The sequence below is a fragment of the Mus caroli genome, unplaced genomic scaffold (assembly GCF_978045245.1).
Source record: "Mus caroli unplaced genomic scaffold, Mus_caroli_1 scaffold_1, whole genome shotgun sequence".
Lineage (NCBI taxonomy): Eukaryota > Metazoa > Chordata > Mammalia > Rodentia > Muridae > Mus > Mus caroli.
In genome coordinates this window covers 61,580,722-61,603,797 of record NW_028227256.1, presented here as the reverse complement: position 1 = coordinate 61,603,797, position 23,076 = coordinate 61,580,722, and the positions used below count along the sequence as shown (strand labels likewise).

The 23,076-nt window shown below is 46.4% G+C and overlaps 3 protein-coding genes across 7 annotated transcripts in view; 1 reads left to right on the top strand and 2 right to left on the bottom strand.

The window, feature by feature from the left end:
- The first annotated feature begins 959 nt into the window (after positions 1 to 959).
- Positions 960 to 8,551, top strand: Fzd5 (frizzled class receptor 5). 3 transcript variants are annotated; one of them, XM_085837934.1, is made up of 3 exons: positions 960 to 1,097; positions 1,937 to 2,043; positions 2,317 to 8,551. In XM_085837934.1, the coding sequence occupies exon 3, from the start codon at positions 2,571 to 2,573 to the stop codon at positions 4,326 to 4,328; it is 1,758 nt and encodes a 585-aa protein (XP_085694060.1). In that variant the 5' UTR covers positions 960 to 1,097; positions 1,937 to 2,043; positions 2,317 to 2,570; the 3' UTR covers positions 4,329 to 8,551. The 3 variants fall into 3 exon arrangements, with proteins under 3 accessions (XP_085694060.1, XP_085694061.1, XP_021018281.1); XM_085837935.1 differs by lacking the exon at positions 960 to 1,097 and adding an exon at positions 1,437 to 1,494; XM_021162622.2 differs by lacking the exon at positions 960 to 1,097 and having other exon boundaries at positions 1,811 to 2,043.
- LOC147006055 (uncharacterized) lies at positions 1,054 to 1,823 on the bottom strand. The gene is given in 1 exon segment (XM_085837938.1): positions 1,054 to 1,823. A coding segment is annotated over 1 exon segment (750 nt). The 3' UTR covers positions 1,054 to 1,073.
- Positions 8,552 to 15,231: 6,680 nt separating the features above from the next.
- Positions 15,232 to 23,076, bottom strand: part of Ccnyl1 (cyclin Y like 1) — a 35,449-nt gene continuing 27,604 nt past the window's right edge. For 2 of the 3 annotated variants that reach the window (XM_029478913.2, XM_021171835.3), the window contains 3 exons: positions 20,751 to 20,917; positions 17,252 to 17,414; positions 15,232 to 15,532 (listed from right to left, as the gene is read on the bottom strand). In XM_029478913.2, coding sequence (XP_029334773.1) covers positions 15,416 to 15,532; positions 17,252 to 17,414; positions 20,751 to 20,917 — 447 coding nt within the window. In that variant the 3' untranslated portion in view covers positions 15,232 to 15,415. Of the gene's footprint in view, positions 15,533 to 16,496; positions 16,608 to 17,251; positions 17,415 to 20,750; positions 20,918 to 23,076 lie in introns of those variants that run through there. The other variant, XM_021171845.3, reaches the window with a different exon arrangement.

The window sequence follows — 23,076 nt, the reverse complement described above, 5'->3', positions numbered from 1 at the left end:
GCCTCCACAACGCCTTGCTGATAAACTGAAGATGGCTTTTCAGCCTGTACAGATGTCACAGAAGACAATAACAACCGAACAGATCTCAGTCAGTGAGGCCAGTTCAGAGTCCTTCAAGTACCCCTATGCCCTCCCCTACTTCAAATCCCTCCCACTCCCCTCCCCCAGCGGAAGGAGGAGTGAAGGAGCAGTCTACAATTTAAAGCCTCTTCATAAGCGTGTGAACGAATTTCAAGCATGCTAAACACCTCGGTCTCCCAACCTAATTAGAACTCGTAGAAGAGAGGCATTTGTGGGACATTTAAAACTTGGAGTATACTAACCCATCAGGAGAGCGCCACTGTGTGTCCCTGCGTTGACTGTGCGCAGCAGGTCTTTTCACGGTTCCCACTGCCCCCGTACGCCCCGGCTATCAGGTCTCAACCTCGCCAGAGCGCACAGCAGCCAACCCTGGGGGACCAAGCACCCTGAGCTGTACACTGTTCCAGTTCAAGAGTTTTTCTCTGTGGGCAAATTCGGATCTGCCAGGGATTATAAACCGCAACTGCTAAGGACTAAGGTCTCTAGAGACTTCCAAAACTGGAAAGAAATTCATTCTCTTGTCACAACGACAAGATTTTTGTTATATATAAAAGGGCAAAACCTGGGAAATATCGATATGTCTAAGGGAGGGGTGAGTGGTAAAGATTGTGAACTCTGCTGCCCAACTTCTGGTTTCGGATTCCAGGTTTACCATCAGAGCGCCTATTGTGTGCCAGGAACTCGCACAGGGAGGGGCACAAGTTTGTCAACGTCCCTGCTGTCTTGTTAGCTCAGCTGTGTAGGTCAAGTTCTGAGGCGTTCTGGCCTCAGAATCCTACAGTATCCAGATCGCGTATCAAGGTGTAAACGATTAACTAACACGAGGTTGCTCATTAAGTCCTAGCACGTCTGTCACCTAGCACAAGGCAGCTTAGAAAGAGGACAGGTGGCACAACCGAATTGACCTCTCATCCCTTTAAACAAGCGTCAGACCTCGATAAGGACACTTAGCTGGAGAGAGGTGGCCTGGTGGAGGCCCTGGAAGCCGGCGTTCAGAGAACAGAGCCCTCAGGAAAGTGAGTACCATCCTGGTGAACCACCGCAGAGAACTCCAGAAGGACTTGGGGCCAGGTTTCCCGCCCGGGTTCTCCGGGAGGGCTCATTAGCATTGACCCCGCCCTCGTAACTTCCCGGTCCACTATTGGCCGACGCTCTTCCGCTGCCCGCTCCGGGCGGGGCCGCGGGGCGCTCGCGGAGAGGCCAGGACAGCGGGGCTGTGGGCGGGGACCCGGAGAGCGATTCGTGGGACGGCCCAGCTCGGGGCAGGGCGGGAGGGGGCGGGAGGGGCGGTCCCGGGGCGGGGCCTCCCGGCGGGCATTAGAGGCAGGTGACCCGGGCGGGGCGGGAGAGGGCAGTCAGCCTGCGGCCGCGACTTGTCCTCTGCCGTCGCGTAGAGCTAGGAGCTCCCTGGAGGTGGGCGAAAGAGTGCGAGAGCGCGGGGGAGGAGCCGAGCGGGGCGCGTCCCGAGAGCGCCGCCACCGCCCCCCGGAGTCTGCGGGAGCGCGGAGCCCCCTGCAGGGGAGGCGGCGAGCGGCTGGCGGGACGCGGCGGCGGGCGCGGACCATGCAGTCCCCGCCCGACCAGCACTGGCTGCTCGCTGTGCTGTGAGGTGGCGGGGTCCCCTCCGGCTGCCGCACCCCTCCGCGCAGTTCAAGTGCTGCCCGGCACCCTTGCCCTTCGTCCCGGCCCCGGGACGCCGGTGGAAGGCACGGCCTGCCCCTGCCTTGCTCTGCCCGAATCATGCAGGGGGCCCCGAAGGAAGAGAAGGCGAGTGACCGGCCCGCGCCGCCCGTGGTCGAGGGGCGCCCTGCTCTCTGAAATGCCCTCCACCTGCTGCCATGTGTCGCCGCCACAGGTACCTAGCTTGTCGTTAAACTTTCCCAGCACTGGCCCGATTCGGAGTCGCGCGACTGAGGAGCCCGGCCGGTCGCAGACATCTGCCGCCCAGCAGGATCCTCCGAGGTGAGAGCCCGCGTCTTCCCAGTTCACCCGGTTCCTCTGCCCCCATCTCGGGGACTGAGCTCTCTGGCCCCAGGCACAGCCTGCAGGGCCGGGCCAGAAAAGAGAGGCGGGCAGTGGGGTGGAGGGGGTGGGGGCGTCTGAAGTTTGGTTCTAGGAGGAGGGGAGGAAAGGAGTTAATCTTGAGATTGGAGCCGGTTTGCGGAGACCGAGTGGTTGGCGCTCCTCTAAGAGGAGTGGTTGCGATTTTTCTTTTCCCCTGCCTTCTCTTTTAAGAGTTCTGTCCTTGGAGTCGGAGCCCTAATCATCCCTCCAGCCCTATCTGGTGTGGAACTGAGTGCTGCCGGCGGAGGCAGCGCCTTCCAGAAACAGTTTATCTTTGGACGGATTTCTTTAAGAGAAAAAGAAACCAACAGGTTGCCAGCCCGGGCGTCACACTCAAGACTCGGGAGAGGGAAGCCCCGGCCGCAGATTCATCGGCCAACGCAGACCCTCTCGGGCAGCGGGGAGGCAAAGGGAAGAAGGAGACGATGGCTCGACCCGACCCGTCTGCGCCTCCCTCTCTTCTGCTGCTGTTGCTGGCGCAGCTGGTGGGCCGGGCAGCGGCCGCCTCCAAGGCCCCGGTGTGCCAGGAAATCACGGTGCCCATGTGCCGAGGCATCGGCTACAACCTGACGCACATGCCCAACCAGTTCAACCATGACACGCAGGACGAAGCAGGCCTGGAGGTGCACCAATTCTGGCCGCTGGTGGAGATCCACTGTTCACCGGACCTGCGCTTCTTCCTGTGCTCTATGTACACGCCCATCTGTTTGCCTGACTACCATAAGCCGCTACCACCGTGCCGTTCCGTGTGCGAGCGCGCCAAGGCCGGCTGCTCGCCGCTCATGCGCCAATACGGCTTCGCCTGGCCCGAGCGCATGAGCTGCGACCGCCTCCCTGTGCTGGGCGGCGACGCCGAGGTTCTGTGCATGGATTATAACCGAAGCGAAGCCACCACCGCGTCCCCTAAGTCCTTCCCGGCCAAACCTACACTCCCAGGACCACCAGGGGCGCCATCTTCCGGAGGCGAGTGCCCCTCCGGAGGCCCATCCGTGTGCACGTGCCGCGAGCCCTTCGTGCCCATCCTGAAGGAGTCACACCCACTCTACAACAAGGTGCGCACGGGACAAGTGCCCAACTGCGCGGTGCCCTGCTACCAGCCGTCCTTCAGCCCGGACGAGCGCACGTTCGCCACCTTCTGGATTGGCCTGTGGTCTGTGCTGTGCTTCATCTCCACGTCCACCACCGTTGCCACCTTCCTCATTGACATGGAACGATTCCGCTACCCTGAGCGCCCCATCATCTTCTTGTCTGCGTGCTACCTGTGTGTGTCACTGGGATTCTTGGTGCGCCTGGTAGTGGGCCATGCCAGCGTCGCCTGCAGCCGTGAGCATAGTCACATTCACTATGAGACTACCGGCCCTGCACTGTGCACGGTTGTCTTCCTCTTAGTCTATTTCTTTGGCATGGCCAGCTCCATCTGGTGGGTCATCCTGTCGCTCACCTGGTTCTTGGCGGCTGGCATGAAGTGGGGCAATGAAGCCATCGCAGGCTATGCACAGTACTTCCACCTTGCTGCCTGGCTCATCCCCAGTGTCAAGTCCATTACGGCGCTGGCACTGAGCTCGGTGGACGGGGACCCGGTGGCTGGCATCTGCTATGTGGGCAACCAAAACCTGAACTCACTACGAGGCTTTGTCTTGGGCCCACTGGTGCTGTACCTGTTGGTGGGCACGCTCTTCCTTCTGGCAGGCTTCGTGTCACTCTTCCGCATCCGGAGCGTCATCAAGCAGGGTGGCACTAAGACGGACAAGCTAGAGAAGCTCATGATCCGCATTGGCATCTTCACTCTGCTCTACACAGTGCCAGCCAGCATCGTGGTGGCCTGCTACCTGTATGAGCAGCACTACCGGGAGAGCTGGGAGGCAGCCCTCACCTGCGCGTGTCCGGGACCGGACGCTGGCCAGCCACGCGCCAAACCCGAGTACTGGGTGCTCATGCTCAAGTACTTCATGTGCCTGGTGGTGGGCATCACGTCGGGAGTCTGGATCTGGTCCGGCAAGACCCTGGAGTCTTGGCGGCGGTTCACCAGCCGCTGCTGCTGCAGCTCTCGGCGGGGCCACAAGAGCGGTGGCGCTATGGCCGCAGGAGACTATGCGGAGGCCAGCGCCGCGCTCACCGGCAGGACCGGGCCGCCTGGCCCCACCGCCGCATACCACAAGCAAGTGTCCCTGTCGCACGTATAGGAAGGCCTGGAGGCCGAGGCCCAGGGACAGTGCTGGAAGTTGAAGGAGGCAGTTGTTTCGCTTGGTAGCTTTGTGAAGGTCACTTCCGTTTACCTTCTTGGTGCTGATGCCCCCTCCCTGAGTGGCTTGGAGAGGAAAAGGGGGCGGTTTCAAGAGATTACCTGACCCAGTCTTCTACAGGGGGCTCGGCTCGCAGGGCAGTGGGTTAAGTGTATTCTAGTTTGCATTTCTTACTGCTTTCTTTAGAAGTACCTTGTTTTTAATTTATATGTATTTTAAGTTTTAACTTTGTTGCATTTTGGCAACAAAATTTACCTTTGCTTTGGCATTGTAATGAGGTTACTGTTGGTTCAGGTTTTTTTGGACTGTGTGGTCTAAATTAGGAAAATATATTTCCTATACGTGTCTTTTTTTTTTTTTTTTTTTTATAAATGTGAACAGTGAAAGGCTGCTGTGAGTGGGAAGGTGTGGAGTGTGTTTTGTTTTTGTTTTTTTTTAGGTAGTTTCTTCTTACAGTGCTTAAAATGTCCAGGACACTTACCATCTGCTCCTTCTGTGTCTAGCCCCCTCAAGTCTTCTGTGAAAGTAGACCATGATGTGGTTAGGACCATCCCCCAAATGATAAAAGGTTAGAGCTAGGAGTTTTGTGAGCCTCCTTAACCTTGCTCAGCAAGCGTGGGGCTCTTGGCAGCCGAGCTGCCATCATTCTCATCCCCATAGAGCCAGCCGCCCTCATCTGTCTTGAATAAGTTAGAGGAGGCATTATAGAGCGGACGTAAACATTTGCCTTAGAGCCTGAGGGATGGGGATTGGCTGAAAGTGAATTCTGAACTAGTGAGGTGGTGAGCTTTCTGCTGGAGAGGGTGGCTCTAAAGATGCTCCAGAGCGCCCCCCCCCCCCCGCGCGCTTTTGAGAATAAAAAATTAGGCTACAAATTTCAGTAAAAGTAAACCCACTCCCCTTTTCTGGAAGTAGTTAGGACTCCTTGCTAAAGGGGGCTCTCTTTTAGATTAAAGGACAAAAAACGGATATGCTTCCAGTAATTAAAGTAAATTCCCATTGCTTCGAATCTGTGGCTGCGGGCCCACCTCCTTTATCATGTTAAACAGTCCTCCTTGCTTTTCTTATTCCTCCGGGTGGAGAGCGGTGATTAGAAACCACACCCACCCACCAATGAAGTGCTCAGACTGGGGGAGGGAGGCTAGTTACCTGGGAACAAACCTTGGCTCAGGGGGAAAACAAATGGCCCTGAACTCAAGGTTTAAAGCCAGATATATTCCCCAAAGCAGCTATACCATGCCCTAGTAGCCTGGAAACCAACAAGACTCCTAACTTAAGCTTTGTAATATGGGGGCAGTGTAAAGCTACTGCTGGAGAGACCTGGTTTCTTTTCCTCCCCTTTTGAGAGAGCCTGTAGAGTGATGGATACCCCCTTACACAGTTTCCCTGCTATTAGAAGAGTCTGTTTGCTTTCCTAATCTGTTTAACTATTCATTCACTAAGAGTGTGGGTCCATTACTGGGAAGGAAATGGCAGGACGTACCAGTGACCAAGGCAGAGAGGGGACTGAATTTAGGGATCTAAAATGGCCAAGCCACTGAAACGTCACCAAGCTTTCCTAGAGAAACAGCTGGAGTCTAGGCATCCCGATTTTCTTTTGCAGCAGCTGGGGGGTGGGGTGGGGGTAGGGAGAGTTAAGCCTGAGCCAGCTTTATGCCCCAGGGATTGAGTGGAGAAAAGCGTAGTTCCCACTGGGAATGTAAGCAGTCAGAGGGTGTTCACATTTGTAAAAAAAACCCTGCCCTCACTCACTGGAGTCAGAATTAAAATTTCAGTGGCTTCCACAAGACCTTGTACACCTAGATGCAGGACTCTGTGACTGTCTGATGCCCCTTCCGGGAACCTCAATACACTCACTGGCTCGGCACCACTTCTGTTTTTCAAATGAGGTTCTTTTCTTATCACCTTGACCTCTTGCCTTGTTTAGCATAGTCTTCCCAGAATCTGCTCCCTCCCCACCCACCCCCTCAGTCGGCTGTGCATAGTTAGGGTTGTTCCCTTCTCACAAAGAAAATCGAAAATTGTGGAAGAATCTAGAAAAGGACATACAGTGTATCTAAAAGTTGTGGGGTGGAGCGGATGAAAGTGATTTAATTCATCTTTTTTAGAATGATTATTTTTTTTCCACCTAAGCCACATGCCAAAGCTCTAAAAAAGATGATTAATCATACCCTTTGAAAAATACAGCAGTTGAAGTGGGTGCAATGCTAGAGGGGGAGACTAGGTAGGGAATACCTTTGGAAGGAGCTTCAGAGGCCTGGAGTTTTCTGTCCTCTGCACCCCTTTCCTCTCCCTTACCTTTAGAGAGACAAAACGCACCTGCTTCCCTGAAGCCAACAGGAGTTTCTAGCCAGCCCTAGGGGAGGGAAGAGGGAAGCTGCCTTCGGATGACTACCCCCTCTTCCCACCGCACGTTTTCCTCCACTTTGCATATCTGTACTGATAACCAGAAGCGAAATGAAAAGCCTTGGGGGAGTTCAGCAACTTGTGCACCGCCAGCTTTGTGTAGCTGAGAGGACTTGGGGTTGGTTTCAGATCCAGGGCACGTGCCTCTGGCCACCTCACTCCCCTCTTAACCACTGGGCTGCTTCACAGATTAGAGGGTGAGGATTTAGATGGTTTAAAGGAAGCAGCAGGACCTCAATGACGCCGATGGCCAGATATTAGGGAAGGCTTTTTGTTTTTTTTTTAATTTATATAGTTTCCCTCCTCACATTTTGAAGTTGTCTGAGTTGGAAGAAAATCCTTTTTCTTGGTGCCTTATTGGTTTCTTCTTGCAATCCTTTTTGTCACAGTTTCCTGTGATCATTACCAGTGGCCAGGACCAGTGTGTGTGCACGCACTTGCCTTGTGTGCACTTGTGCGCATGTACAAGCTTAAATGGTGTGCCGATGGCACTGGTTCTAAGTTGGTATTCATTAGGCTGTTCCCTCCTGGGCCAGGGCAGCACTAATCTTGACACCGGCTGCCAGGAGAAAACATCATGGATCATACACTGAACCTTAATAACAGCGTCAGTGACCTGCGCCGGCGAGTGTAGCTGGGAACCCCAGAGCTAGGAAGCATGGTTGTATATTTTAATGAACTGCTAGCCCTGCTTAGGAAGCTGCTTTCACTTTTGTGCTCAACAGAAAGACCCAGGGGGGCAGGAGGGACAAAGCTTTGAATAAGTGCGTTCTAACACTGGCAAACAGGACTGAGCACATCACAAATCCAGGCAGGTGTGAGGTCCAGTGGCTAAGAATTGCCTGCTGCCTCTCTCTTCCCTTTCTTGTCGCCAAAGTCCAATCAAGTGATCCTGGGAAAGAAACAGCCTGGCTTGGGGAGTGCACTCAGAAAGGAGACCTAACAAGACAGTAAAGAAGGGTAGGGAAGATGCAACTAAACCTGCTTCCGACTCTCAGAGCCTTCGGGTAGTGTGGTGACAATTGCAGGATTTATTTCATCCAGGATAGTGTCTGTCTGTGGTACATAATTTTAAAAGAATATTAATTCATGTTGTTACAAACTATGTATAGTATGTATGTTTTGTGGGTGTGTATATACGTAATATATATTATATATATATATATATATATGAGAGAGAGAGATTTAGGGACTTTTGATACGGGTTGGTGCAGGTGAATTTATTACTGAGCCAAATGAGGCACATACCAAGTCAGCAGTTGGAGTTCAGGGCATTCAGTGCTGTGCATGGTTTGCATACGTGTATAGTGCCTATCCCATGCAGTAAGAATCATCGCCGGCATGCCACATCCAGTTCTCACAACTCAGAGCCAGCAATATTTTATTTGTAGACAATCAGCTTGAATCTATAGATTATGACTGGCAAATGATTATAATTCTGAACCCATAACACTCGCAAAAGGAAGCCCAGAGTATCTTGAAGAGACGTTTGGTTTGGTTTTGTGCCTGGGAGTCAGTCAGTACAGCAGCAATTGTATGTGCTTATGTTAGTCTCAAGATCCTTAACTTGTTGACCTTATTATTTTGGAAATTTTTTTGTATTTGTGGGAAAGTAAAATAATGGTTTTAAGATTTTTATCAAATATGGAGATTAGTTATTTATGAAAAACAAAGAAATGTCTATTTTTGTTTCTTTGTTCCCAATTAATGTAGATAACTTTTTAAAATGCAATAAAGCAATGGTGAAGAAAATGTAATGAAGGCGTTGAGTCTTTCTTGTTTTGGAGAAATGCATTGGTTTCCAAGAGTAACTGCGATGCAGACTCCAGCATGGTCACCACATGTCTCAGATGCCCTGAAAGGATAAGCAACTGAATTTTCATCAGTAAAATTGACCAAACTCTTAATTGCAAAAACAACTACAAAAGACCATTTCCTCCTCTGTGCTTCCTGGGTTTCTCCTGTCTGTGTGGGGCTTGCTTTGTTCACTTGAAGTGAAGGGAGTTTCATTGAAGAGCTGGGGTGTGTCCCGGGTATGCTTGGTTTGATGGATATGTGTGCATGATGCATAGTCTGTGTGAGTCTAGTTGGGCGGGGGCAGGAACTCCCAGCACAGCTTATCCTTCAGGCTTCAAATACGTGTTGAGCTTAAATAACTTTAAATCAGGAGCTGTGAGAGGACCTGAATCCATTGAGAATGACACCCCTGGATAATTTGGATGTCAGAATCTTTACTGCCTTCTACTTGTATGCTCCTGACTTGGCAACATTCTAGTGACTCCCTAAGGTATCCAGTACCTCATTTTGGTGTTCTCTAGTGAGTCTCGGGCATTGTGGGAAAATGTGAGAGAAAGATGGGTCCTTAAGGTTTTAAATGTTATAGGGCAGAAGCATAATACTGACTGACTCAATGTGAATATGATTGCAATGGACTTGAGTGTATGTGTGTGGGGGCCGGGGAGAAGCATCAGAAAGAGCAACCACGGTTCCCACGCACAGGAACTCTAGTCCGTATGTCTCCCTCTGTTCTCAGGTCAGCTTTCACCCAGTGGAGAAAGGAGAGTCAGACACTGGAGCAGAGGGTCCTGATATGTTGGAGAAAAAGTAGGTCCCCCAAATCATGGGCAATAAGACCCCCTCCTTTAAATGCCTCCACCAGAGTTCTTTAGTTTGTAAAGATGGAAACCATGCTGAGGAGAATGGCTGAGTGTATGGACTGAAGATACAGACAGGCTGACTGTTGGTTCGAATCCTAGCTCCACCTGTTAGTATTTCAGATTTATCATTTGTGTCACATAGAATAAATGAATCAGTTTATCATTTGTGAAAAGGAGAGAAGAGTAGTGCTTATATTCGGTGGTTCAGAATATTTAAATGGTTAGATCTAGGGGCTTTTAATGGAAAGCCAGGAGTCCTCGGCTGTCCCTGGTGTGTTGTGGGGAGGAATAGAGGAGTGCTTTCACAGAGTCCAGTCTCAGCCCCAGGGATCTGAGATTTAGTTGGCCCTGGGACTTTAGTGGGTTTCAGATTTTTTTAATAAAAAGCCCCCCCTCCCCCCAGCCCCACCCCGGACAGGGTTTCTCTGTGTAGCCCTGGCTGTCCTGGAACTCACTTTGTAGACCAGGCTGGCCTCGAACTCAGAAATCCGCCTGCCTCTGCCTCCCAAGTGCCGGGATTAAAGGCGTGTGCCACCACGCCCGGCTAATAAAAAGGTATTTAAACTTGGGAAATTTTCTCCCCATTTTTTTTAATTGCTTGGATAATTAAGAGTTCTTGTTTTCCCTTTACCCATTTCCCTAATGCAAATAATCTTGTTTTGCTTTGTTTTTGTTTTGAGACAGGGTCTCTAGCTGCCTGTAGCTCTACCTGTTCTGGAATTATGGCCTCAAAACTCAAGAGATCCACCAGCCTCTGCCTCCAGAGTGCTGGGATCAAAGTGTGCCTGAACCATCTTACAACTAAAACAGTCAATGGAAACTCTAGACTTCATCAGATTCCCCACTACTGTTCTGGGATCCAGAGTTCATGATACCATATTGCATTCAGAGAGAGCACATTGCTCATGGACAAGCTGCTGGAAGGTCATTTGATGACCCTATCTTGAGAAATAGTGGGACATGGAAAGGATCGCACTAAGTCCAAGTAGTGGAATTGCTAAGCACTGTTGAGTTTGGAGGCTGCTGTTCTGGGGAACGTGGATGGGCTGGCACAGGTGAGCTAGGGAGGCAGCCTGTAAGCCATAGAAAGCCTGCGTTTCTTTGAACCTGGCATCAGTGGAGGGCTTTTATATAGTAACCAGCGTGAAGTGTGTCCTGTTGGGCATTAGTCAAAAAGATTACAGGTGACAAAGCTGGGATAGTCTATTGCAACAGACTCTCCGGGCTTTGAGCCGTGAGGACGGGGAAGGGGAAATGGGGGTACACTGACTGTCAGCCTTTGGAGGAATTAGTTCTAGAGAACTAACCATTGGGATTACAGGTGGTTTGTAGACTTGAAGGGTAAGGAAATGAAGCAGCAGGGTTGTTTTTAATCGATCATACTCCCCTAGGTATCTTTTCAAGTCCTTGGAAACATCGTATTTGGTATCTTGCCGTGGCTCTTAAGTTCTGGGACTACCACTGCATTTCCTTGATCACACCGAAACTGCCCAGTTTTTTCCGGCAGTTCTAAGGCTAGGTGTTTTTAAAATTTTTAAAGATCTGAACTTTTCCCTTTTAAAAAGAATGTTAATTTCTCACTGGATTTAGGATTCCTCTTCTATATAATGTAACAGCCCCAGTGGTCCTTCCTGCACACTGAAGAGCTCAACCCACAGGGTGGGATTCCTAAAAGCTTATTTCAAAGCAAGAACATGTTCTCTTACTGGCAAACCCACTTAAAATGGTTGAGTGAAAAGAGTCCACAAAACCAAGGTTGCTCTTAATGGCCCTATTCTATCCTCTGTGACATTTGCTGGCAGAGTCGGGACTCCAGGTAGGCTAAGTGGGCTTGTAGTTAAACCAGAAATAATCTTATGCTGGACTTAAAGTGATGGATGCTAGACTCACAGTCTGCACAGAAACTAGTCCTTTATACCTTGGGATATTTCTCTGCTGAGAGCTTCCTTTCTAAATAATACTATGTTAAGAATGCAGCTTCTTGGTGGAGGGAGAGGCAGGCAAACCAATCATTTTAAAGGTGGCTGAAGCTGGGTTGCGAAAGGTGGCAAAGCTGGCCTGCATAGCTTAGTTTATGAAAACCCTGCCTAACCTGATATTTTTAGTACTGAAGGACACCTTCGAACCAGGGAATACTGTATTTAGGGATATAAGAAACTAAGCTGAGTTGCCAGAAAAACAAAGGTCTGTGCTGTTGAACTAAAAACAAAACAGGAAATGTGAAAGGGTGGTCTGAGTTGGAATCTGATACAAAGAAATCTAGCAGTGATCGGGCAGGACTACTTTTCAACCTGCGAAAATGGTAGTTATACTGGCATCAAACTCAAACATGCACTTCAGAGTTTTGTCTTTTGGGTATAATGAAATTGTCATACCCCAGTGAGAACTCTGAGGTCAGTGTGGTGGCCCAGGCCTTTAAACTCAGCAATCTGGAGGCAGAGACAGGAGAATTTCTGAGTCTAAGGGCAGCCTGATCTACTTACGAGAGTTCCAGGCCAGTCAGACTTGCATAGTGAGACACTGTCTGAAAAAATAATAAGTTGAACTCTAGAGGTAAAAAACAAAAACCAAGCAGACCACCACCACCTACCCTCTAAAACACAAAGCCGGAACTGATTGAGTCCAGGCAGATGTCTCTTTCTGTAATCTTTTCAAAGGACAGAACCCTGAGAAGAGATAGGTAAGCACCCTATTGGTGATTTGGTTCCCAAGCTTCATTTTCAGAGACCTACCCTCTTTGAGTGACATTTACATTCTCAGTTGATCCAACTTCCCATTTATTAAAATGACTCATATCCTAGCATCTGAAACATGTCCCTAGTCCCTCTTACAGACCACTAACATCATCTGACCACTCAGCATTTCTACATAGAAATCCTTTTAAAATTATTAACTTGTGTACATGTTTGTGCCTGAGGTCAGAAGCATGTCAGGCTCCCTGGATGTGGGGTTACAGGCAGCCATTAGGTACTTGATGTGGTATTGGAATTGAGCTCAGGTTCTCTGCAAGAGCAACACATGCTCTTAACCATTTAATGATGTCTCTAGCTGCAAGGTACAAATTGTGTGACTTATGACAGGTTTTCCCGTCCTAAATTGTCAGTTCAATTATCCTATGTCAAGAACAAAGCGATCCACCGTAGAAGATCTAAGTTCACACATTGGAAAGATGAACGTGTATGTGGCATGTGCAGGGTTTAGCAACAATCACTGAAGCTCTTCAGGAACCTCACTGAGGAGTCGGGGTGGGGTGGATTCAAGATTTCCAGACCTGCCCATGATACAAAATGAAAAGTCCCTGTCTCAAAACAAAACCAAAACCCCTTAGGTTGATTGGGTTTGTCCCACCTGAAATGGACACCTGAAACATGTTAAGCTTCATGTAACATGCTTTAAGTAACACTAATTCAAATCCCCCCGTTCTGCTTTACTCCCTGGAACATGTTCTAATTTGATACCATTCTAGCCACATTCTCTTTGGTGTTACATCTATAATTTCATCTTCTACTATGCTTCTTCCTGATTCACAATGAGCTATTTCTGCATGCTGTTACTAAATACTGTGGCTAGACAGGCTCCTAGTATAATACACTATCTTTAGGCAGAACGCATTATTCCTAAGCCAGTGGTTCCCAACCTGTGGGTTGTGATCCCTTTTGGGGTAGGGGTGGAACAACCTTTCACAGGGGTTCTCAGATATTTTCATTACAATTCATACGTTTACACATTTAGTCATGAAGTAGCAATACAAATAACCTAGTGTTCAGGGGTCAGCACAACACAAGGAACTGTATTAAGGGTCTCAGCATTAGGAAGGCCGAGGAGCACAATTATTTACTCCTGAACTAGTGACAGATTGGTGAGTATGTAAAAGCTTTCATGACCAAGGTAAACACAAGTTCTAGAGATAATACCCTGTGGACAGATAAGTGGTACAAACACACTAGCCATATTTTAATTAAAATAGAATTTATTAGCTTTTAATATAAACATGAGAAAGAAAAACCACGTTAAGTTGTAGCATTCTTTTCAAAATAAAACTGCAATCAATACTTGAATCTCTAAGCTCTGAACTCCATAAACAATGTTTTTTTGAGGTGGTAGATTGTAATATTTCATACATCCTTCCTTAACACTTATGTCTGTCCTTTAAAAGTGATGAGCCTGGCAGCACTGACGAGCAAGGGAAGCATTGCGGCCTCAAGAGAAAGTATTCGTGGCCCACAAAAGGCTTTTTAGGTAAGACTCCCAAGGTTAGATGTGAGAAGAAATAGAATGCACATAGTTGTAGGATGCAAATCCTTTATTATTTCCGCTTTAGCTGCTGCTGCCATCCCTTTCGCAGTCTTTGCTCCCTGCCGCCCGCTGAAAGCCCGTGCATAGGCCTGCAGGGACGCGGCTTAAGAGAGACCTGCAACCAGGAGCGCGCACAGGGTTTTTAATTGCTCATTTCACCTGCTGTTTGAGGATCTGATTCCCTTTGATTTGTTCCATGTGAGTTAACACCGCTTTTCATAGCCTCCCTTAACTGAGTGTAAAGACACTTAGGTGATCAAAGCAGCTAGAGCCCAGCCTGGCAGAGAACACTTGAAAACAGGAGTGCTTCCATGGAAAGACACGGCAGCTCCCATCTCCACGCAGTTGTCAGCTCTGATGCCGTACAATCACAAATGCTACAAAACTAATGAAACATTATTTCAAAGTTTTAAGTCACCTTTCTCTTCAATTTAATTTCCCACACTTGGAATATTTTTGGTTTATGGTTACAATCTGAGAAACAATAAAATTAAATTAGCTTCAAATTGGTAAAACTAAAACTTTCAAATGATGTTTTGTGCAAGTTTGTGACGTCTGTTGCAGTGTCCCCAGAGAACCCACAGGACAGTAAGTGTGAAGCAATCACTAATTTTGGGGACCCCTTGTATTTTTACTATTGGATCATGTTCACTGACCTGCTATGTTGTTTGGCATTATGAAAACATCTTTAATACACTTGTTTAACACATGAGAAACAATCAGAGGATGAGAAGCACCATTAATAGTTAACAGGAAATGAGTGCAGCGTGGACGCAACAGAAGTGGTCAACAGAGGATGCTTTCTCTTTATGGCTCCAAACACACCAAAATGCCAGCAAGCAGCGCTTGCGAACAACGTGAATGGCAAGTGTTTCCAGCAGCTTTCTGGTAATTTAAACTGATTGCCAGTAATGACTAGCAGCTCTGATGATACAGTGAGAGAACCTTTAATACCTAATGAGGCTACAATCTGCTCCTGGGTGGTTTCATGAGTGCTAAGAATCCTGTTTGGGGCTGAGGAGTGTTGCTTAGTGGTCAAATGCTCACCAAGCACATGCTAGGTCTTCAGTTTGATTCCCAGCACCACAAAAATGGAGGAGGATTCTCATGTTTTAATGGTAATACTGAAATGCATCAATTCTAAAAGCATATGCAGCAGTTGGGTGGGGCAGGGGCAAGAAAAACCAAAGTTATATGGTTAGTGTCTTTAAAGTCTAAAAATCTGAGCCAGGCATGGTAATCCCAGCATTTGGGAGGTAGAGGCAGGAAGATAGGAGTTCAAGGACAGCCTCAATCATATACTTAGTTTGAGGCCAGCCCAGGCTATGTAAGACCCTGTCTCAAACAAAAGTCTAACAATTGAAACAATTTAAAAACCTCACATATTTCACAGCCATTGGCCTACATGGTAAGCACTATGTGTGTGGTCAGCGCTTTGCTGTGGAGTGGCTTCTGTAACCGTCTACATTACAAAGGACAGAGAGTTGTTGCTTTGACAAGGTCCCATTCTTTCCTATGGAGTCAGCAGTCACTGTCCAGAGTCTCTTGAATCTGAGGTCTTCCCATCCCGTGGAGTCCCACCTCTGCTGCTCTCTGATCAGGAGAGGTGCTGTTGCTCCAGCCCGTCAATGAGGAGTCCCTGGTGTTCTTACTCCTCGAGTCTCTCTCTTAAGAGAGGATGGCATTAGAGCGCTGAATACCAATGAAATTATCAGCGCTTAAAGATCTTCTCATAGCAGCTCTACACAAGTCTTTGTATTTGTCTTCACACAATCTTGAAATGGCCTAGAAAAGGAAATCAAACAACAGAGAGGTTTGAAAAGGAATGCAACTTTAAGGAAACAAAATAGAAAGCAACACAAACTACTCCAAGGAGCAGGCGAGGACCTCCTGGTATACTAAGCCATCCTTTAGATTCTAAACAAATGCAGCCACATGAGATTCCTGAAGAGAAGGGCAACAGTGCTGTCTTGCGGAAGGTACTTGCTGCTACTGACTAATCTTTCCAGAGTCCTGACTCAAATGCCTATTAAAGGGCAACCTCATTAAGTTACGGGAGAGACACCCCTGTCCCGAGAGTGCATGCACAACTTGAGTTTGCATTCCCTGCATGGATGGAAGGGGCCAGGCACAGTGGCATATGCCTGTTTTCCCAGTGCTAGGCAGTGGTGACAGGAGAAGCCCAGGACCTCAATGGTCTGTCTAGCAACTGGTGAGCTCCAGATTCAATGAGAGACCTTATTTTAAATTGTAAATGAAGAGCGAGTCAGGAAGCCACCTATGCCAGCTGCAGATACATGTACCACACACAGTTTTCAAAGACACAGAAGATGATCTGACAGGTTTTTACATCATCATCATGTTACTTGTGTAACCTTTTTTTAAAATAGCACACACCTGTGAAGACATAATTAGTATTTACTTACTTTTCATTAGTCTAAAAACAAGGCTAACAAGGTGGGCAAATGCTGTATGTGATGGCAGGAGTCTAATGACTGAAGCATTTAAAGCTGCTATTTCACTAGCACATTTAATAGTAGAAAAACATTCTAAATTACTAAGGGACTTAAGGAGTTCCATTCTAAAGTATGTGAATCGGTGTGACTTATTTACTAATTTTTATTAGTAAATTTTCTATTATTTCTAATTTAAATTTACTAAAAATTTTAAGCCAGAAATACCACTTTGCCTTATATAAGATACCACTTTCATTTTTAAAACATTTTTATTTATGATTGTGGTAGGGAGGAGGGGGAGGGCTACTCATGGATATCTGAAGGTGCTTGATCCATCCCTTAGAGCTGGAGTCCCATAATCGTGAAGCACTGGATGTGACTGCTGGTATTTGAACTCAGATCCTCTAGAAGAACAGGAAGCACTTTTCAATCTCTGAGCCAGCTCTCTGGCCCCATTACCACTCTTAACATAGGTCTCAGTTGAGCCCCTAATGCTAATATAGTCATGGTGTCTAAACCCTGACAATTTGTCAACGGAGTGGAACGAACGAAGCAGAGTTGTGATTAAGGACATCATTTCAAGAAGTTTCACGAAGGGTTTTGTGGGAATACAGAGCTTAAATATGGAACAATTATTTTTATTTTATGTGCATTGGTATTTTGCCTGCATGCATATCTGTGTGAGAATGTCAGATCTTGGAATTAAAAGACAGTTGTGAGCTGCCATGTGGTACTAGGAATTGAACCCCGGGACCTCTGGAAGTGCATTCAATGCTCTTAACTGCTGAGCCATCTCTCCAACCCCATCAATAGGGAAACTATTAAAACTACATTACATTTGATTAAAATGACTCTGAATTATGATCACAGGAGGCAATATTTACCTCTCTATATAATGTAGATACTTGGAGAAACCATAAAAGGCCCAGAAAATACGATGCCCAAGAGAGACTGCCCTCTTCAGTGTGTTAGTTTAAAGCTTTCCATTGTCTCCACAGATGCTGGCCAGGAGGCTGAAGGAAACCCCACTTAGTGAGCACAGCCTTACCTCTAGGTTCTGTGCTCTTTCTTTGCTGAGAGGAGCAAACAGAAAATTCAGGTTGTTGTCATCTGCTAAGGAGCGAAGGTCAAAGTAGTATTTGGCATAAACACTGGCAGGAACATTAATATTAAACTGGAGAAGCTCCAAGAAATGCCTTTCCATCTCATTCCTGGAGGAGGAGAAACATATCAAAACTCACACAGGACAATTTTAGTCAACTGGGCTATCTTCAAAAGTATCATTCAGAGCTTCTAGGATAGTTCTAAATTCTATTTTGGAACACGTGAAGACTACCCAGCTGGATTAAAATACTAATGTTCAAATAAGGTTCAGCTATTTGTGGTCCTTTCCACATCCCAGCGCTCTTGGGTTTGGGCGGAGGGGAAAGGGTCCAGCCCTCTCATGCGCCGGTGCTGCTGACTTGCAGGCTCATTCTTCAGAGTTCCATTAGTGCAGCTGGACGATTCATGCTTCGTGCTCACTCACAAGGCCTGCTATAGTGAGCAGATGAAAGGAATGATGTATGCTGTTTATTAGCTCTGAAGAACTTGCAGACATTTTCACCGGGCTGATAACAGGAAGGGGCTTATTGAAGTAGAGAAGCGCCAACAAAAGGAGTGGGCACATCACCACGGCAACAAATGGATCCATCGAGAGCTACGCTATTATCTCTGAGGGGGAAAAACTCTTGAAGCAACAAGGATTCATCTCAAATAAATAAATAAATAAATACATAAGCTACAGTGGATGGGAAAGGCAATCCCTTCCCCCTGCCCCAGCACATAAGGCTATGTCAAAAGGGCATAATCTAAGTTTCTGCTCACCTTAATACTGCACTAAGGTGACAAACTCTTAATATGACAGTCAAGACACTCATTTTAAATTTTGGAAAGCAGGGAAATCAAAGGCAGATGTCCTGGCTACACTAAACCCACTTTAGTATACTACACCTAGTAGAGAACTGGACCAACAAATCTGGTTCCTGTGCAGGGAATAAAAACTGCAAGCATTTGCTGCCCTACCTGGGTCACAGACACAGAGAAGAGAGCTTAATAAAGTGGGAAATGTGGTCCGGGAGGAGAGAGGGTGATGAATGAACGTAGCTCTGTGACCGTGCTGAGCGTTACTCAACATAAAATGAGAGTACACCTGACCAGTCACAATCCTCTCTAGAAATTATAAATACTTAAGCAAACATCACCGAGGCTTATCTTAGAACATACTTAGTTTATTGGTTCTAAGTTTTTAATTTTTTCCTTTTTCTTTCTTTTTTCTTTTTTTTCTAAGTGCCTCAAAAAGTATTTCTATATGGACAGTAGAAAATATGGTTTTCTCATTTGCTGAAATTAAAGCTAAACAGCTTACTTCCAAATTAATTTCCTGTTCATATGACAATAAGCCTATAGAAATGTAAATCAGATAATGTTTTGATAATCAGGTAATCAAGACTTAATTTGCTCCTGGAACAAACATACTTCACTATCCCTTTTATATTTTCTCCACTAATACATTTTAACTGTGTTAAAATACAGCCCTTCCCAGGATTAGCATGTCTATTAATAGAGTTTAATCACTGAAGAAAAGCACTATGCCAACATACTATGCACCTTCTGAATGACACGCCGTTTACAGGCACAGCACACTTTCTGAGCGGCAGCTGCTTAGTTAGCTTATTCTTGTGAACAGAAATACATTATAACAAAACACATACATGGTGGAAAGTTTAAAGAAAAATATGATAGACACACATTTTTAACAACAGCGGGGGAAGGAGACAAATGTGTATTAACCTTGTTGTCATGCTCTTTGGTTGGCAGAGATCATAAACAAAAGGTGACTGTTAGGAACATGGCTCCTGGTGTTTCTCTGTTCAGTACAAAAGGTTTGTGAGGACCAGAGCCTCAGCCCTGTCACCACTGCTCCTGCAGTGGGTTCATGTCTGGGAAATCTAAATATTTTTCTAAATCTTTTCTGACCTTATAACTACAACCAGAGCCCCTAGTATCTGAGTTTAAGTTTTAAGATACTTTCAGCCATCACGAGTGGTGTGTATGATTATTTTTGGCTGTCACGAGTGGCATATGATTACACATCTTGCTTTTTCCCAGGAGCCAGTCTGACGAGGACTGACACAGTAACCAGTCACTCTGGCCTCACAAGTGTCTATTTATTTCAGATTCTTTTGTTGTCATAGCCTCTGCTAAGATGGCTACCAGTGCAGTAACCACTTATGAACAGTCATTTTCACCAAACATTCCAGTTGCTGCCACTGGTTCCTTAGTTACTTCAGTTATAAACCGTTTAGTAATTTTGACTGACAGTCCTAACTATAGAAATGGGTAACTTCTTTTACCCTCATACCTTCATCTTCCTATGATGTTCAGTATAATCAAGGAGTTTCTTCATAACTACACGATTTCTTGAGTGCTACCCACTAAGTGACATCTTCACTGTCAAGTGGGCACTTTCAGAGTTGGCTGGAACCTCTCCAGTGTGCATCCTGCTTGCACACACAACCTTGCCCATTACAGGATGAAGCCCATGCTAGTGGCCATCACTAAGTCTATGCTCTCAGTGAGCTTGGGGCCTGTAGAGCGCTGCTGTAACTGGGCAAGTGCTGAGTGTCCTCATAACCCACAGAAACCTCTGAGCTGCTTCTAGGACTGCCTGAGAGGAAGCCTGGAGCTTCCTGGCTCATGAGACCATCTCTAAAAACAAACACTCCACATGCAGAGGAGAAAAACTTTTACTTTTGTACCTCATAGTTTCTGTTATAAATGCTCAGATTAAAAGGAGGGACAGCAAGAGTAAATAGACAATGAATGACTCAGGCTCAAGGTAAACCTTACAGAAGTCTAGATGCTCTGAGACATCAACACAGGCAGACCCTTTCAAAAGCCCCTTAAAAGGGGAGGAGGCTTTTAAAAAGTAATAGCATATATACTGTAGTACTATGCTGTCCTTGCAAGGGTCACCAAAACCAACAAGAAAAATAATTTATCAAGCACATTATTAAACATATTATATCAAGACCTACCAATTAATGATGGAAGCTATGAACTGCTGTAAAGTTGGAGATAAGAATGTAGTTTTATGTCTATTTCCACTGCCTAAGTAGCTGCTTAGTTAACTTATTCTTTTGAACAGAAATACAATATAACAAAACACATACATGGTGGAAAGTTTTAAGAACTTTAAACAAGCTGGGCAGTGGTGGCTCACGCCTTTAATCCCAGCACTTGGGAGGCAGAGTCAGGTGAATTTCTGAGTTCGAGGCCAGCCTGGTCTACTGAGTAAGCTCCAGGACAACTAAGGCTATACAGAGAAAAACCCTGTCTTGGAAAACAAACAGACAAAAAAGAACTTTAAACAAGAGTTTTAAACAGCCTTTAAAAACATTCTTCAAGTTTTATGTAAAACTTTATAGTAGCAAATTAATTATAGTAGCAAATTAAGAGTACTAGAAAAATGGTTCTGAAAGCATTCCAAAACCTTATATACTCACATGTCCTCAACTGTAATGTCCTTGAGGATCTGGCAGTAGTCTACATTCCATACAGCCTGATCATCCCAAACCTTGGAGGCAAGAAGAATGGCTCCCAGAACAATTCTTTTCCAGTTGGTGGGACAAATGTCGATCTCAGCATAAGTTAGGAGCCTCTCTAAGTAAACCTGCGGAATAGAGAGCTGAGCTTTAGTTCAGGGTGTGTACTGAATGTGTGGATGACAGGGCTCCTCTGTGCTTCACTAGGCAGGTCTTCAGAGACTCTGCTCTACCTAAGCAAGAGGCTAGATCTGAAGTCAGACATCTCTGCTGCCCACTCTGCCCATTCATCAGAGCAAGGACTGTCATTAGTTAAGGGCATTCTGAAGAGTGAGTGATATTGGTGTCATTTTCATGCTTGCAGAGCAGCAAACAGGCTCAGTGCAGATTCAGGCTGTTCATTAAACCCAAGTTTCTCACATTTAATTTTAAAGGCATGCTAATGCTAGGCTTAAGTGTATAAAAACCAAGCCACCCTGAGACTATTTAAACCTTTCCCAGTTCACAGTAACCCTGTGTGGAACTAGGACAAGAGAGCCTCCCAGTGGCTGCTGGGTAGAGCAGCATCACAGGCACAGTGCCATCACAGAGCCACCTGCACCTAAGGATGGTCCTTTACACAATTATTTCCCCTTCTCCGCTCTCACTTCCTTAAAGTCATTTTCTCTCTTACATAATCTGAAATTTCATTAATTCCCTTGCCTTTAATCACTCCACAGACTGAAGCAGGCAGATCATGAGTGTTTGTTAGACAGGGTATCACTATACATACAGCTCAGGCTGGCCCTGAACTCATTTTATGGCTGTTTCAGTCTCCTGAGTGCTCTGATGTGGTTTTAAATCACCTCTAGATTAGTGACAATCCTAGAGACAATGCAAGTGCTATGCTAATGCAAACAGTCCTGTTTGGAGGACGGCAAGAGAAGCTCCCCAACAAGTATTTATGATCTTTAATTGGTAGAAACTAGATGTTGAGTTCAGTTGTGGAAGGCAGCCCATATATGGTATGAAGTGCTTTTTATCAAGATAAAAAAAAAGTCAAAAGGAATTGACTTTTAAGAGATAATCACTTTTTTTTAAGGTCATTAGACTAACGGCTCAGATTTCGTAATGTTCTTCAAACTCAGTTTTTTTTCCAAACACAAATGTCTGCCAAATATTACACGTTCTCTATGAGTTTATCCTCCAGCCCCCATACTTGGCACTCTCAACTATCTGAGGAATGAATCTTTCTCTCAGGGTACCCCGGCTGTTCCAGAAGTTGAAGTCAGAGAGCAGCGGAGCACTGGCAAACCTTGACTGCCCTTTACTGACAGGTATGGTAGGTCCTGGTCCTCAGTAACACTTGTCCTATGTCAGTGGAAGAGAGGACTTTGTTTTCTTCAATCCAAAGCCAACTCTTGTGTTTTGTGGGCCTGGCTCCATCCCACTGTGCACAGCATTCTTCCCCTCCCTCAGCCAGAGATTAGTTCAACATTATTGCCTGGTTGCTCTGCTCAGCTCAGCTCAGCAGCAGATCATGAACATGCCAGCCCACCTCCAGCCAACCACTTAGTGCACCCACTTGTTTCTGCCTCTGGCTGCTATCACTATTCTGAAACAGCTCTTGCCAAGCCATTCATCAGTGCCTTCACTTACAAATTCAGACCTCTTTACCTCTCCACCTGCCTGGTTGTAGAAGCTTAAACTCTGTTATTCTTCTCCAGTCTGCAAGCAACACCTGTCTGTTCTTGCTATCTTCATTGGCAATCTAACAAATCTCTATCCTGGACATTTTTCACTGCTTGCATATACCATTGTACAGCTTCCTAACGTTCCACTTGCCTCTATTTTGACCTCCAATTATAGTCTATCTCTCCAAAAACAGGTAGAAAAGCCTCCTAAATTAATGTCATTTTCCCCCATGCTCAAGACTTAAGCAATAGTTACTAACCAACCTAGAACCTCTTTCCCTGTGAGACTGACCCGGGTATCTCCTGGTATCCCCCTGTACTGGTTAGTTTTGTGTCAACTTGACACAGCTGGAGTTATCACAGAGAAAGGAGCTTCAGTTGAGGAAATGCCTCCATGAGATCCAGCTGTAAGGCATTTTCTCAATTAGTGATCAAGGGGGAAAGGCCCCTTGTGGGTGGTGCCATCTCTGGGCTGGTAGTCTTGGTTCTATAAGAGAGCAGGCTGAGCAAGCCAGGGGAAGCAAGCCAGTAAAGAACATCCCTCCATGACCTCTGCATCAGCTCCTGCTTCCTCACCTGCTTGAGTTCCGGTCCTGACTTCCTTTGGTGATGAA